The 14,501-nt window shown below is 35.3% G+C and overlaps 1 protein-coding gene across 1 annotated transcript in view; it reads left to right on the forward strand.

The window, feature by feature from the left end:
- Positions 1-4,001: 4,001 nt before the first annotated feature.
- Positions 4,002-14,501, forward strand: part of COL4A4 (collagen type IV alpha 4 chain) — a 65,197-nt gene continuing 54,697 nt past the window's right edge. The window contains exons 1-3 of the mRNA XM_074153597.1: positions 4,002-4,057; positions 6,595-6,634; positions 8,634-8,711. Of these exons, the coding sequence (XP_074009698.1) occupies positions 4,002-4,057; positions 6,595-6,634; positions 8,634-8,711 (174 nt within the window). The remainder of the gene's footprint in view (positions 4,058-6,594; positions 6,635-8,633; positions 8,712-14,501) is intronic.

Genomic DNA, 14,501 nt, shown 5'->3' on the forward strand with positions numbered 1-14,501 from the left:
CATTTACACAAAAGTGAGAACAAAAGGTGCAAGGTTCTCTGAGACAACAAAGTCGGAGCAAGCGAGACTACAGTGGAAGAGAGTGGTCAGTCCTGAGAAATGATGCAAATTCAGATGCACAATGAACAGTATTACTTTCACCGAGTAAAGAAAATAGTACCTAAAAGGAGAGCTCTTGAATACTAGGCCAAAGAAATATTGGATGAAGAAACAGAAGAAAGCAGACAAACCACTGTTAGGATAAATAAATTAATATATGCAGAAATTCTAGTGAATAAAATACTGCTATAATAAAAAGGTATTTTATGCCTTTTTATTATATTTTTAATTTTATTATATTTATATAAAATATATAAAAATATATATTTGCATAAATATATATTTTATATATTTTTATATCTTCTATATAAGTATATATTTCTATATTATATATTGTCTTATACACTGTATTATATATAAATATATTATATGATACATATAAATATAATATATATTATATGATACATATAAATATTTTTATATATTTATTTCATATTTTTATATATTTATAAATATATCTTTGTATATAAATATATTTATTTATATTTATACATTTATATAAATATATTTATATAATATATTTATATTAAATAAATATATTTTCATATATTATATAATTTTTATTATATTTTATTATAACTGACTTATAAAGTCAGTTTTCAAATGATTAAAACCCTGTATAGAAATTTCAAAAAAAGAAGTCAGCAAGCCCAAAGGAAAGATGGGAAAGTGCTAACAAGGGAGATGGAACAGAAAGAGCATTTTTTTAAAAAAAAGTCCTGTTTGAGTCCAGTCTTATCCCAGTACCACCTATTTCACTGACATTGAGCAGCTGGCTTCTAAGTAGTTTGGCCCAGCTGGATGGTAGTTGTGTGTGTATTATAGTTAAGAAACAGCAAGTAATGTGGCGTTACGAGATTGTCACATAATAGCACGTATGCCTTTATGTGAGTTTCTAGGACAGGTAAGTGACTTCAGTGAAGCATTGAGCTGGAATAAAGGTAAGATTAGCCACTCTGCTTTCGTTGCTACCATAATTGATGCCACCCATCCAAAGAAAGTCTATGAAACCTCGATGCAGACTGTGTTGCTGATACTGTTGTAGTCCATAATATGTTCAGCGAGCTGCTCGTCTGTCAAAACAGCAGGCCAGGTAGGGTTATCATCAGTTGTATCAAAATATATACCCGCAGCTGCCTCTAGGGGTGCTTCACCAAAAAAAACATCAGTACATGAAAAACAGAGAAGTCAACCTTAATACTAGAAAGCAATTGAAAGCTGCAACAAAAACACTGTAGAAATAAAAATAGGTCTTAAGGAAAAGGATGAAAAGAGCCCTAATTTTTATTTCCGAACTTCTGAATCCTAGACTTTGCAGTTTCAGTGGTCTTGTTACACCTTATGTTGCTTGATTTAGATGTGATGAGATTTTAGTTAGGGCTGCTCTAATTTTTTATACCTCAATAACTATGTCTGCCTCAAACTATGGCTCATGTCTGGTGGTCTTATTTTACCAGAGTCCCTAAGAATGAATTTGTCTTCATTGTTGGTCCTTGTCTAGAAACTAAGCACCTAGGTTATGTTATGGCACCAGCTTTTGCCCCCTCTGGTTTTTGAGAATTTTATGAGTGGAGGTTTTGTGATGCTTGTATAAAACCTATTCCTTTGGTGGTATTGAGTGTTTTATCCTGGGGATATTTGATCGTCTTTTGAATTAAGTAAGTATTCTATTGAGGTAACTGTTGTGATTGCTACAAAATACATAACATGAGATCAATTTGATACATCAATCTATATAACCCTTTGTAGTCCTTATATTATTGCACCGGCTGCTGACCAATTCAAACTATAGGAAGCTTGTTCAGAAAGCAATGAATTTTCGATAGTCATGGCGGAGTACCAAGCAGAGTGGTTTAAGTCTTCCACTCGTGCATTAAGTATGATTTCAAACCAGGTCAATAGGTTGGATCAAAATGGATTTTAATTTTAAAATTAAAGGTTCTCTGCTAATACAAAGCAAGCGTACCAAATTCAAATTTCAATTTCATTTTCAGAAGCTGTTTGGATAATTAAATAATGAGATGGATAGCAGGCAACAGGAACAAATTTCTGCAAAATCTGACACTTTATGACTGGCTTGGATTTTCCTTTTGAGGCAATCCATCCCTGTGGTATTTTATTAATTTACAATCTTGCTAATATTATTTATTCATGTAAAAAAAAATCAGGAGTGTTATTGGGATACTACGTTATTATTAGCAGTGTTGTTATTTTATTTATTTTTTTTTTTACAGGTGGGGAACTGGGGCACAGAAAGACAGTAAGAATTTGGCAGATGAATGGAGTACTGTACAGTACATATAGGGTGTGATCTTGCAGCATGGATTGGCTGCCCTTAGGCTATTATTTGTTAGTCGGTGCACGGTAGCTTACAAAGTCTTTTCTTCATACTGCGGGATAGGAATATACTGTGCATACACAGAGAAATCAATATTATTTATAGATTAGTTCTGGTTAGAGATGTAACATCTGGAAAGATGTTACACTATCTAAATAATAGAAAGCAAGACAAACAAGTAAAGTTTCAGGAACTGTACACTGATTTGCTTTACAAGGAAAATACAGCTGCTTGTTGAACAGCTATCAGAGAGCAGCCGGTTTGCTGCAGGTTCACATCCTTGCTCTCTTGTCGGTAACTGATTCTCTCTCCTTACTCAGGAGACTTCTCCAAAGGAAGTGAACCCCTGTCAGTTCACTTTAGTCAGTGTTCAGTCTCCTCAAAATTAACCTCCCCAGATTTGGAAGACTACAGCACTAAAAAATAAAAGCCTGTGATAATCTGTGCTATCCTAGGAAAAGCCCAGCCTCATAAGCCCTCAGTTTGAAATAACCATTGTGAATCATTTGCCATATGGGCCTTATTCCAAAGGGTTACAGCTTTTTTCTTATTTGAGGGATGTGAAAGTTTGCACAGGAGCTGGCCGTTTCTCTGGATTTGTGAAGAAAGGTTAGAGCAGTGCATATGTACATAAAACTGCATATATGCTGTTGAACCTAAGTCAGAGGTCACAGGTGCATTGTGTAGTTAAGTTCTGCATGCAAAATATGACTGTCTGGGACTGTAGAGGCCTCTGGTCAATCCCGTGCTTATGGCTTCCAGCTTCCTAAATCCTGCCAAAAGCTGTGGAGAAAATGGTCTAAAAATAAAGCTAAAAGAGTCTGGATAACATTTCCAATGATTGTCATCTATCCATATGGAAGGTTGGACCAGGTGATGCTTGAGGTCCCTTCCAACCTGGTATTCTACGATTCTGTGGTTCTATGATGACTTAATTCTGCATTCAGAATAGTCCTCCTTTGCTCAGATGTACACATAGACACTGGTCCAGCCCAGTTTGCAGAAGACACTGTCTTGAAAGTATAGCCAATATTTTCTTGATTTTTTTAAGTTCATTAGGTTTTTATCGTAGACAGGTGTCACTTTTTTTTTTTAATGCTCTTAGCTAAAATGGTGGATATGATAGATTTTTAAGAAATAATGATGCAAGATACTCTTTGTTCGTTATTTCAAACAGTAAGTGAAGACTATCTCTTTTCTAGGCTGAAATCTTGTACTCTTTTTATATTGATCTGTAATTTCATATATAGTTCCCTTGAAATAATTGGATTGCTGATAAAATAAAACACAGCCCGAATAGGAATAATATAATGTAGTGCCAACATAAAGCTGTGCAGTATGACATATGTAAATAGTTAAGACATACATTTCCAGTAATTATTCATGTTTGTACATCAGATGTATATTTTAATATAAACAGGTTCAGAGGTGAAAACAACAACCGTATGGAAACAGTGTTTATAGACCATCCACAAACAGAAGGAAAGAGAAGACCTGCTGTTTAAAAAAAAAAAAAAGAAAGGAAAAAAAAAGTGCTGCATATACAGATCCTCCATCAGCGTGAATGGCATTAACAAAGGATTCGTTTGAACGGATTAAGTGGCTTATCATAGCTGCCTGGTGAGTTTTACAGATCACTAAAATTTTTAACGAGTCACTGAGATATATTCTTAGCTATCAGTTTAACAGTAATAAGAAATCACCAGTTAAATCAGTTGTAGCCTGTCAAATTTTATAAGCCTATACGATCATTTATTGTATTTGATTTTAATTTATGGTCTATAAGTTTATACCATTTAAATTTCAGGTACTATACTATTTAAATAGTAGGAAACAGGAGCTATAATTCTAAATCTGTTTTAAGAGGAAAGATATTCCTACACTCTAGTGATGACCATACTTGGAGAAGAAAAAGTAATGACCAACTCAAACCTGAATGCTTGTTCCAGAATAATTTTGCAGATGAGGGAGAATTATTAAACGGCATGAAGAAAACTTTTAGAGACTCTGATGGAAATACCTGTCTGTTAGCAGTTGTGGCATGAGTTCTTTTTGTAGGAAAATGATCTTTGGAGAAGATTAGGATCACCGTGGCCAGGAATTTTCAGAGTTGTATGTGGGATCAATGATTCCATCTCTAGAATATCTTCTAGGAAAAGTCAGTGCAATTTTACTTCTTGCTTGAGGTCTTTATAAAACTTCATGCACCAAGCTCTTTAGGGACGTGAAATTATGCTTTTCTACCTGGGAACCTGGCCCAGCAACTGTACCTTGCTTGAACCTGACACTCACTGCGTGGCAGTCTTCTGTCGTGCTAATATGCCCAAACTCTCTCCAGTGTCTTTTTCGTGTTTATTTGCTTTGTGCAAACCCAGGCTACTTGTTATTCAGGTGTTCCCCAATGTAGCAGCCTTCTATCTTGGCCATCTTTCCAAGGTGGCTCTTCTTGCCTTTTTTCTGCGTTATTTGTGAATGATTTACCTCTAACAGTTAGTCTTGTGCTGATTTGAGTACATAGGCAATGTCTATCTGGCTTCAGGAGGCACGGATTTTGAACTGATAAAGAACAATCTGGCAAACACATGCCTGTCATATATGACCAGAAAGAGGGGGGACTGCAGCACTGTGCTTCAAGAACAGCATCATCAGATTTCCGTTTCAGTTGTGCAAGGGCTTCATGAGAACTTGGCATTTTCTTAAATGAAAAATAACTCACACCTGGCCAATGTTGATACAAGAAAAATATTTAGAGACTGAAACTTCTTAAGGTCAGAATCAAAAATGGCCTTAAATTAGTAACAGTCACAGCACAAACCAATTCTGTTGTCTTCTACCTGGTTGAAATGTTCCTTTGAGGTTAAATTCTTTCTACACGAACTTAGTTGATGCACTAAAGGGTGAACTACTGGGATGTACAAACCTTCTCCACCATTTACTGCTGTAGCTGATCATCTGGCAATCTCACATAGTTGAATCAGTCCTTTATTTCTCATGTGGCAAGAGACTATGAGCTTCTGTCTTCATTTACCACTAATGTCTTTTTTTTTTTCTGTAAAATCTGTGTATTTGAAAAGAAGTAGCAGGCAACATTGGTTTAAAAATATGTAGAGTAAATACACATAAATGGCTAAAATATGTTAAATTTTTCAGTATTGAATTTATCAGTATATAACAATGCATATAAAAGTTAAATAATTAGCAGTCTGAATCTATGAATAATTAATAATCAATAATTAGGGAGAGTAATAGTGGATTTGCTGGCACAGTTCTCAGTGCTCCAAGGAGCTGGTTATGTGAATAACAAAGAAAAAATAAAGTTTGATTCAATAGGGCTTTGGAAAATTTACTAAATGCCTAAATATTTGCAGGGTTGGAGTAACTTTGATACTGGCTTCACTATAGCCTGGAGAATAATACATGATATTCTGTACATTATGGCCGTATCTAATTTATCATTTCATGTAATGAGTGAGCACCTTAGTTCTCATTAATAATAATAATGTTAATATTAATAATAACTGATAATAGTGCTTATTTCCTGTATTGCTGCAGAAGTTTTGGGATACCTTTTTGTATTACTTTATCCTGTTTTTTTGCGTGTAGAAATCATAAAAGATATGATTTCAACTTTATAATCCATCACTAGCAGTGGTTGGCACAGAGCTGGGCTTCCCCAGCAGCTGCTCTGGAATCATGTGGCTATTTTGAGCGCTGCTTTGCTCCGTGCCTTCTCTCACTCTCTCTGAGCAAAAGAAAACAGCACCAGTTAACTCATTTTGAGGCAGATGCGCATCACCTCCATCTCTGCTCAATCTTCACCTCATGGTGTCCATGGAGATCCAGAAATCTATCTGGAATGGTTTCTCTCTGGCCATTCTAATCATGGGATTGGAAATAGGTTACAAGGGGGAAGTTACAAGGACTTTTACATGGTCTTATTCGTGCCTATCAGTCTCACAAATCCAAAAAGACAAATATATATAGCACGTGGGGACCATGTGCATACCCCTTATAAATATACTCTTTGGCTAAGTAATCACCCCAAACAGGACTTGATCACTTGTACACACTTTCTCAGTTTTCAGAGGCTACCTTTTTGTGAAGGTTGGGTGTTGAAAGTTTAGTTTTAATTTAGCTTTCTCCTTCTTTTAAATCAGGTGGCTACTGATTGTTTTTTCAGCACAAGAAATTGATGGGGTAAGTGACACTGATATTTACTTTATACAGGGATAGATAGGATGGTAAAGTTCAAGCAAGTAACACTATATACACCCAAATGACCTATAGTTCTATGAGAAAACTGTGATGGTTGTTTCAGTATTTCAGCAGTTCTTACTTTCCTTTCTCTTCCTGTTGCTCAACTTATTTTCTCCTTTGGATTCTTCTAGATTCTAACTTTGGCGTCTCTAACAGTTTTCTGAAAACTGCATGTAAAAGAACCTCTCTCATGCGCTGAGTCTGTCTCCTTCCTCATGAAGTCACTTCAATGGCTCTACATTATAGCATATATCATACTTATTCTAGCTTTCTCTGTATGTTAGCCTAGATCTTAAAACTGGCCTCCCATCTCTCTGAAGCCAAAATTTCACTATAATACAGTCTCAGTATCTACATTATTTTTCTCTCTGTACTGTCCTCCATATTAACCTTATGTTTGCAATGCCCTCACTGAATCGTTTTTCAAGTCCTTCCTCTTTGTTTCTTTCAAATATTTAAAAGCTCAATTTTATTGGTTTTTCCCCTAAAGTCATCCCTTTTTAGTTAACTGTTGAAAATTGCAATATTTTTTTAAAAATAAATGTGCTAAATTAGAACAGAGGGTAACAGCTTACATGTTATTAGACACTTGCATTCCATTGACATTCCAGTAAAGGCAAGTTTTTAATAACTAGATGAGGGACTAGTGTGGAGTACATTAGTAATTTCATGGGAAATCCAGTATGTGAAAGAGAAGCAGTCTGTGAGAGAGACCATCATACTCTCTTGTTCTGAGGTTTGGGAGTACCAGATATTCTAAAATATTGTGGATAGAAAGAACAGAACTTTTCCTCCTTATCTAATATTTGTCAGTGTTTTCTCCTTGAAAAACAGAGGTATGAACCTATTGTGTTCTGTTGGTTATTAAAACCAGTAACAAAACAATGTTGGCCTTGATAGAAATGAAATCCACACTGAGCAAATATTTTCATATTGTCGCTGTTTACTTGTCTGCTTAAATTATTCTTAAACATTTTAAGTCCTTGTCATCTATTTTGAAACCACTTTGATCATTTACACAATTTTGCCAAAAAAATAATGTTACCTTGTGGACATTCCAGCCATCTATGTGAGTTTATAAATGCATGTGGCAAGTATAATTGGTATATGTTTAATACTACACTTTGGGAAATAGAAAGGAATAATAAAGTCATATTCACTTACCACACAATAGATTACTGAATTTACCTTTTGTCATGTTTTAGTTTCTCCTTGAATATGCTTTTTTCCCTCGTTGCAATTTGATGAAACAAAGTAACCACTTCTTTGCTATTAAGAGGACAATGATGGAGAGTTATACACCATGCATGTACTTCTTTTTCATTTAATAGACAAGAATTAAATACAAGGCCTTATTGCTGTGGGGGATTCTTGCTCTTCAGCCTGTTTTGCCTTTTATCATTTAATTGTAGTTAGACAATCTTCTAACATAATGTGACGGGTTACAAATTTCACATTTTTACAAATTAAAATCTGACTGTGTTAAAATATTTCTAGATGCAGCCTATTTCCTTAGTTGTATTTAGCTGTAATATTCAGCATTACTTAACATAACTTGCATATAATGTCTTTCACCTTGTGCAGCAAGAGTAACAACTTTTTCTTATTGTCTCTACTTGGCCAGTATGTTTATGCTGCCGAGAGGTCCAAAAGGTTAGGAGGGTTTCAAATGTAGTATTGATGGGCATATTCTATTCAGCAAGGATTGGAAAGGGTTCACGTGTCAAGCTGAAGACCTACACAATATTCTGATGTTTGCTGCTATGCTAAGTTTCTTCATCGCCAGGAAATTTCTCTGTGGGCATGCAAGGGTAGCCAAATCTTTTTTGTCTTTTGCCTTAAAAACTATCCATTGGACAAAATGTCCAGTTGACAATATTTGATGAAGTGATTATTGTCTGTTCCATATTAATAAATCTATAAACTTTTATTTTTTTAGGGAGGATATGCATATATTGGCCCATGTGGGGGACAGGATTGTTCAGTTTGCCGGTGCTTTCCAGAAAAAGGATCAAGAGTAAGTGAATAGACCTAATGATAATTACTGTTGTAAATACTGTTTACTTTGTGCAAATTGCTGTTCTTTAAAATCAATATGCTTGACATAAATCAAAAAATCAATATTCAATAAATCAATATTCAAACAGGTCTCAATATAGCAAATGCACAATTCTCTCACTGTGAAGTACAGCTGTCATCAAAGGGAGTTAAGATTGTTTGTAAACAGGTTTATAATAATCATGGTGCCTTTTTTGTGTTAAGGATTTTTTGAGATCAATTTAATAGTTAGACAAAGGTAATTCTTAATATATATTTAGTTTAGAAATTTATGCTCATATTCTACTAGGTTGGTTAAAAGAGAATGTCTCTGCCATTTACCAGTTTTATGAGAATTTAGGTGTTTCTTTTTTGGGTTAGGTGATTCTGAGAAGCTTCCAGACTTTATTTTACTAGCTTAATGCACTAAGGACAAAAAAAATTATCTGGATTGTCTTTGGCTTATATAAATAATTGTAAAACACTGAATGAAGCAAAGGCATTTTCATATTATTCACTAAAATTAATAACTGTGCATGTTGCTGTTTGTTAATTGAAATATGGTCCAGTGAGGACTAGTTTGTTATCTTGACTGTTTTTTCTCAAAATACATCTCTATATAGTGATACAAACAATTTAAACATTATATGAGGAAAGTACTAATTTAGCTACATGCCCTGATTTCTGTGCAACTGAAAAATTGTCATAGGGATGGAAATTATTTTCTTTCAAATTACTAATGTTAAAGTTTAGGGTTAGAAAGCTTGAACATGGTGGATCATTTTTTAGAATAGCTGCATGCCCCATTTGTTTGTGTACAACCTGAGTCTACACAAAAGCAAGACACACCTTTTCCTTCCTGTGCCTCGGCCATTAGCTGCATGCTTTGCTGTGTCATGATCACTGCCCTGGTGTCCTTGGATCCTATCCTAATCCTCCAGGATTATGTCTATACGAAAGTCCCCCATGCTGTAGGATTTTCATAATAGAGGCGTAGGACGCGTCTATCTCTGTAACACTGTGTTAACAAAAGGGCATCCCGGGAAAAGTATTTTGACTAGCAGCATTGCAGTGTCTCTCTGAATAGACTGTTTTGGATACGAAAACCCTGATCTGAAGTGCCGTTTAAAAACAACTGACTTTGAAACTAGAGGATTCTGGTTCTCTCTCAGTATCTTGGAAGTTCTGAATTACATGCCCATAATCAATCAATAGTTAATACTCACTGCAGTCATTATGGCTCTTTCCTAAGTTGTCCTCCCCTGAACTATGAACATTTGCAGTGAGTTTTCTAAGTACTTCCAAGGATCTGGACCTAAGTGACAAATAAAAGTGTAATAAGCATTTCAAAATAAATTTAATGTCATTATGCAAATTGAAGTCTGAGAATTGTACCATTTTCTGAAACAGAGGGATAAAGTGTCTCCAATGTAATATGAGTTTATGTTTAATGCAATCATTTCTATTAATCAATATGCAAGAAGTAGAAGTACTTATCAGACCCTACATGAAATATGGCTTAACTAAACACCGCTTCAGATAGATGCAAATATTTTCTATACTAATGTATGGTGCTGAATTATTTTCTATAAGATTACTTAATTTTTTTTTCATCCTACAATCCTGTTGATTTCTAAAAATCTGTGTTCTGCCTTTACACTCTGACACACTAACATTGCTTTCCTAGCTTTTCTGGAGACTACCCATTACAAAATAAAAGATTTGTTTATCTTACTGTTAGCTTCCTAGAATGCAAAACATCTGCTTTATCTGCTTTTCTGTCTGAATCCTGCTCCCAGGCTGGTTCCTCAGAGTTTTGCATTTCCCTTAATCCTGTCTTTAAGTGCAAGAAAGAATAACTGAAAGCCTTTGGCATTGTACAGTATGCAAGCCTAAAATTTCAGAACTGTACAGTTTATTAAATAGTCCTTCTCTGTAGAGGTGACATAAGGGCAACATATAAATTTGGTTGCCTAGCACCATATTTTTTGCCTTTTCACTATTTAGCACAGACTAGCTGTCAAAATTAAGGATGAGCTGGCCCCCTCAACAAACATTTGCTGATAGTGATTCTAGAAAATTCATGTACTTGCTGGGAAAAGGCAATAGAACAATAATCGCATCCAGACCAGCTGGAAAGCCAACCTTATAGCAGCCCTCAAAGTTAACAAGTTTTTATTCAGCTCTGTTAAACCAACTGCAGTACCAGGGGCTTTTGCATAGAAAGAGCACCTGGGTGAGCTATATCAGTACACGTATTGAGTTACATTCATATACATAGACCAGTCCACCTATTTTTTATTTTTACTTTTTGTTTAATTTTTAATCTTTTTTATTACAGGGAGTCAGATGTAGGGTATTCCCTTCATGGTCTTTCATTGAACATGGTAATCTAAGACTTACAGGGGAGCAAGGGCAAATTGTCTCATTATTGTACTGCAAAGTATCATCTATGTTAGAAACACACAAGGGTCAGACCTATTATGAATTGATTAAACATGTTATTCAAACTCTTCAAGAGCTGCAACCAAATCCTTCATTAGACTAGCTGGAACATGACCATTCATATGTTGTTCTCAATCTTTTTTGTTGGCTGAATACTTCCAAATAGAGTTCCGTTTTCATGGAAAGTTTCTGTTAACTTTTATCTCCCCTAAAAAGTGCACTGGGAGAGAAGCTATTTAGCAAAGTGCATTATTTGTAATACACCTGGTGGAATGCATAGGAATTATTATCCTTAGGAAAGATGCTCATTGTATCATAACGTAGACTTTGTGCTAGATAGATGTCGTAAGTCCAACTTTAAAGTCATAGTCTAACATCTGAATAAGAACCTCAGCAGTTTGTTTTGCACATTGCTAATGGTCACTTCCCTGCATCCTTCTCCACACACTAATGAAAAGGAGATTTTTAGAGAAGTCAGAATATCTCTCTGCTGATAAAACAGCAGTTGTATAGTTTCAAAGTTAAGGTGTGCCCATCTGATGAGGGTTTCACTTTGTCAGCAGACTGTGAGGAAAATATTATTGCTAGTTCCATTTGACAGATTTTTGTTGACATTAGAACACTATGATGGGTATTTGATGACGTTGCCATTTTACAGATTTTAGAATGTTACCCTCCTTTTTAGACTTTCAATGGAAGCATTGCTCACTGGAAATTTAGCTATTAAATGAACAAACAGGTTATTTCTGTGTTTGGAGCAGATCTATAGTAAATCCATAAGAAAGATTTCTACTAAAATTAAGGTAGAACAAAAGTCTTAGAGCCAATATAAATCAGCTTTGTTTATTTGTAATTACCAGTGACAAGTAAAGTATGTTCATGTTTTGGAAAACTAAAACCATTATAAGCTGCGTATGACATAACTGCAGCCTTATCCTTAACGTCTCTCCACTAAAATAGTAAAAAACTAGTGTAATAAGAGAATAGACACCAAAATTAAATTCCAAAATATGTTTAGGTTTATGAGTTAAGTAGAATGGTGATCAGGAGTGTGGTATACTCTGAAGTTGCCCTAGGAAAGTAGGACCTCGAAACTTGCCTTACTGTTTTTGGCATAATGACCTTTCTTTCTACCCTTATTTTTTTAGCAATTTAAATATGATTAATTAAAGCTGTGGTTACCAGGACAGTGTAAGAAAACTGTGCAGCTGACTGTGAATGCTGTGGGAATTAAGACTTTGCCCTCTAGTTGCCCATTTGAAAATCTTTTAGAAGTCAACATAGAAAGCCTTCTTCATTTTAAGTGGACAAGATAATTGAGGTTTTAGCTAGAGAAAAGATAACCATGGGAGTAAGAAAAGGAAGCTGCCATGGCCATACTTGAATGTATTGAAATTGGGCAGGTTGGAAGAAAAATAGAAGCAAATAACTGAACTTTTATTAAATATTTATATAAAACAAGTACACATGCATTGGTTGCTATATTGGGTTTTAGAAGAGCTTGTGTACCTGCTGTTTTTGATTTCTCTTAACCTTAGATAACTGTGCTCTAAACAGATTTGCACTACTATTCATTAGCAAGAAATCACTGTCTGAAAAACATTCTGGTCACTATTGCTAGTAATATATTCCATTCTGATATCATTACAGTTGTCCACATCACAATGAAAGTTTGACTTCTGTTTAACTGGAATTAACAGCTTTTTTGAATTAGTTTTACATTATACTATTTATCTGTTGATCTCATGTCACAGCTCAAAAGGATTCTTTCTTCCATAGGACACCATTGAACTGTGCTGTTAAACCTCTTTGCGCATACTGTGTGCTACTACACATATTCATTTAAGAACTGTAGAACAGATAAATAAGAGGAGAAAGTCATTAGTGAAAGTATATAGGCCAGTAAGCATTCTACATGCTCTGGGCTGGCACCAAGAATCAACTGAGACTTTCTCCTGTCTCTTCTTTTGCAGTCAAGATGTATGGTCTTCCAGGAGGCAGTAGCATTTAATGTTTTTAATTACAGGCAAACAGCAACCTCATTATTTTAGAATACACACACACACACCACTTTCTCTTTGGTCTCCCACGAAATTTGTGATTTTAATTTTCTTCGGATATGTCAAACAGACAGTGAAACCTTTCTTACATTTCCCCCTCTTTCTCTAACTTGGAAAGTCATTTCCTTGATAACTCCTGCAGTATTGTATGAGAGGCCTCTGATAATGCTGGCTGCTCTAACTGAATTTAGACAGTTAAAAAAAAAGTTTGCAGTTAGCACTGGCGGATTGTAAACCTGTCCTGTGCCGACCCCAGAGTTTGATCCCATTCAATTCCTTTGGCTTTGTTTATAGAGTTAAGTAGATTTAGAAAGCAAGCGTCTATTCATGACCCAACCTGATCTAGCTTCTGTGAGATCATGTGAAAGGCCTGGAGCAAAATAAATAATAAATATAACTCAGCAAGACCGATGTTCGTTCTTTTGCAGATGAAGCAAGTGGCCTATTTTCATACTAGTGTAGGAGAGAACCTAGCAAACAGAAATCTAAGGGCATATGAAGTGTAAGGGGTAAGCATTCACAAGAGGTAGAAGTTGGTTTTCACACGTAAGTTAGAAAGTCAGCTGATGTATACTTCAGGGCAGTAGGGTAAGAATGGTGAAATTTAACTCTATAGTAGGTCTGTCTCCTGGCATCGCTTCTCTTGTAACATCTCCCTCATAGGTCTTGTTTTGGGAAATAAGAGACATTTATTAAATCACACTTTTTTGCACATCAGTATGCAATGGCAGCCTGTCACTCACATGGAATATCCAGCACTTGTATTTGAATTTTCAAGCTGCACACTTGGGAAATAAATGTGTAAAATCCATCTACTTGATCTCAAGTACATGTGCTTAGTTGAATCCTCTATCAAAGATGTACACACACTAGCATCTGCGGAAACCCAGATCTCTCCCACTATTTGCCTCATACTTGTTCATCATTTTTCCTGGTATATTGGCTATGATACAGTTTTAAAATAGAAGAGTCCTGAGACCAGTTAAACATTTCTGTAGTATTTCTATTACATTTCACTTATATTCACTGAGAACCATGGAAAAACAGACCTAGAAAAATGAGACCCCTAGATTTATATCTGAAACAGACCACACATTTTTTTATAACTGGGCAGAGCAGTAGGTGTCTGGCTGCAGAAGTTAGGACTTGAACTGGTAGGGAATGGAGCCTGCTTACCCGAACGTGGAATAGGAACAGGATCATTCCATTTTCCTCACTGTAAGGTCTCTTTGAGGCTGTTCTTCATATGTGATGTCCAGCTACAG

The sequence above is a fragment of the Numenius arquata genome, chromosome 9, assembly GCF_964106895.1.
Source record: "Numenius arquata chromosome 9, bNumArq3.hap1.1, whole genome shotgun sequence".
NCBI lineage: Eukaryota > Metazoa > Chordata > Aves > Charadriiformes > Scolopacidae > Numenius > Numenius arquata.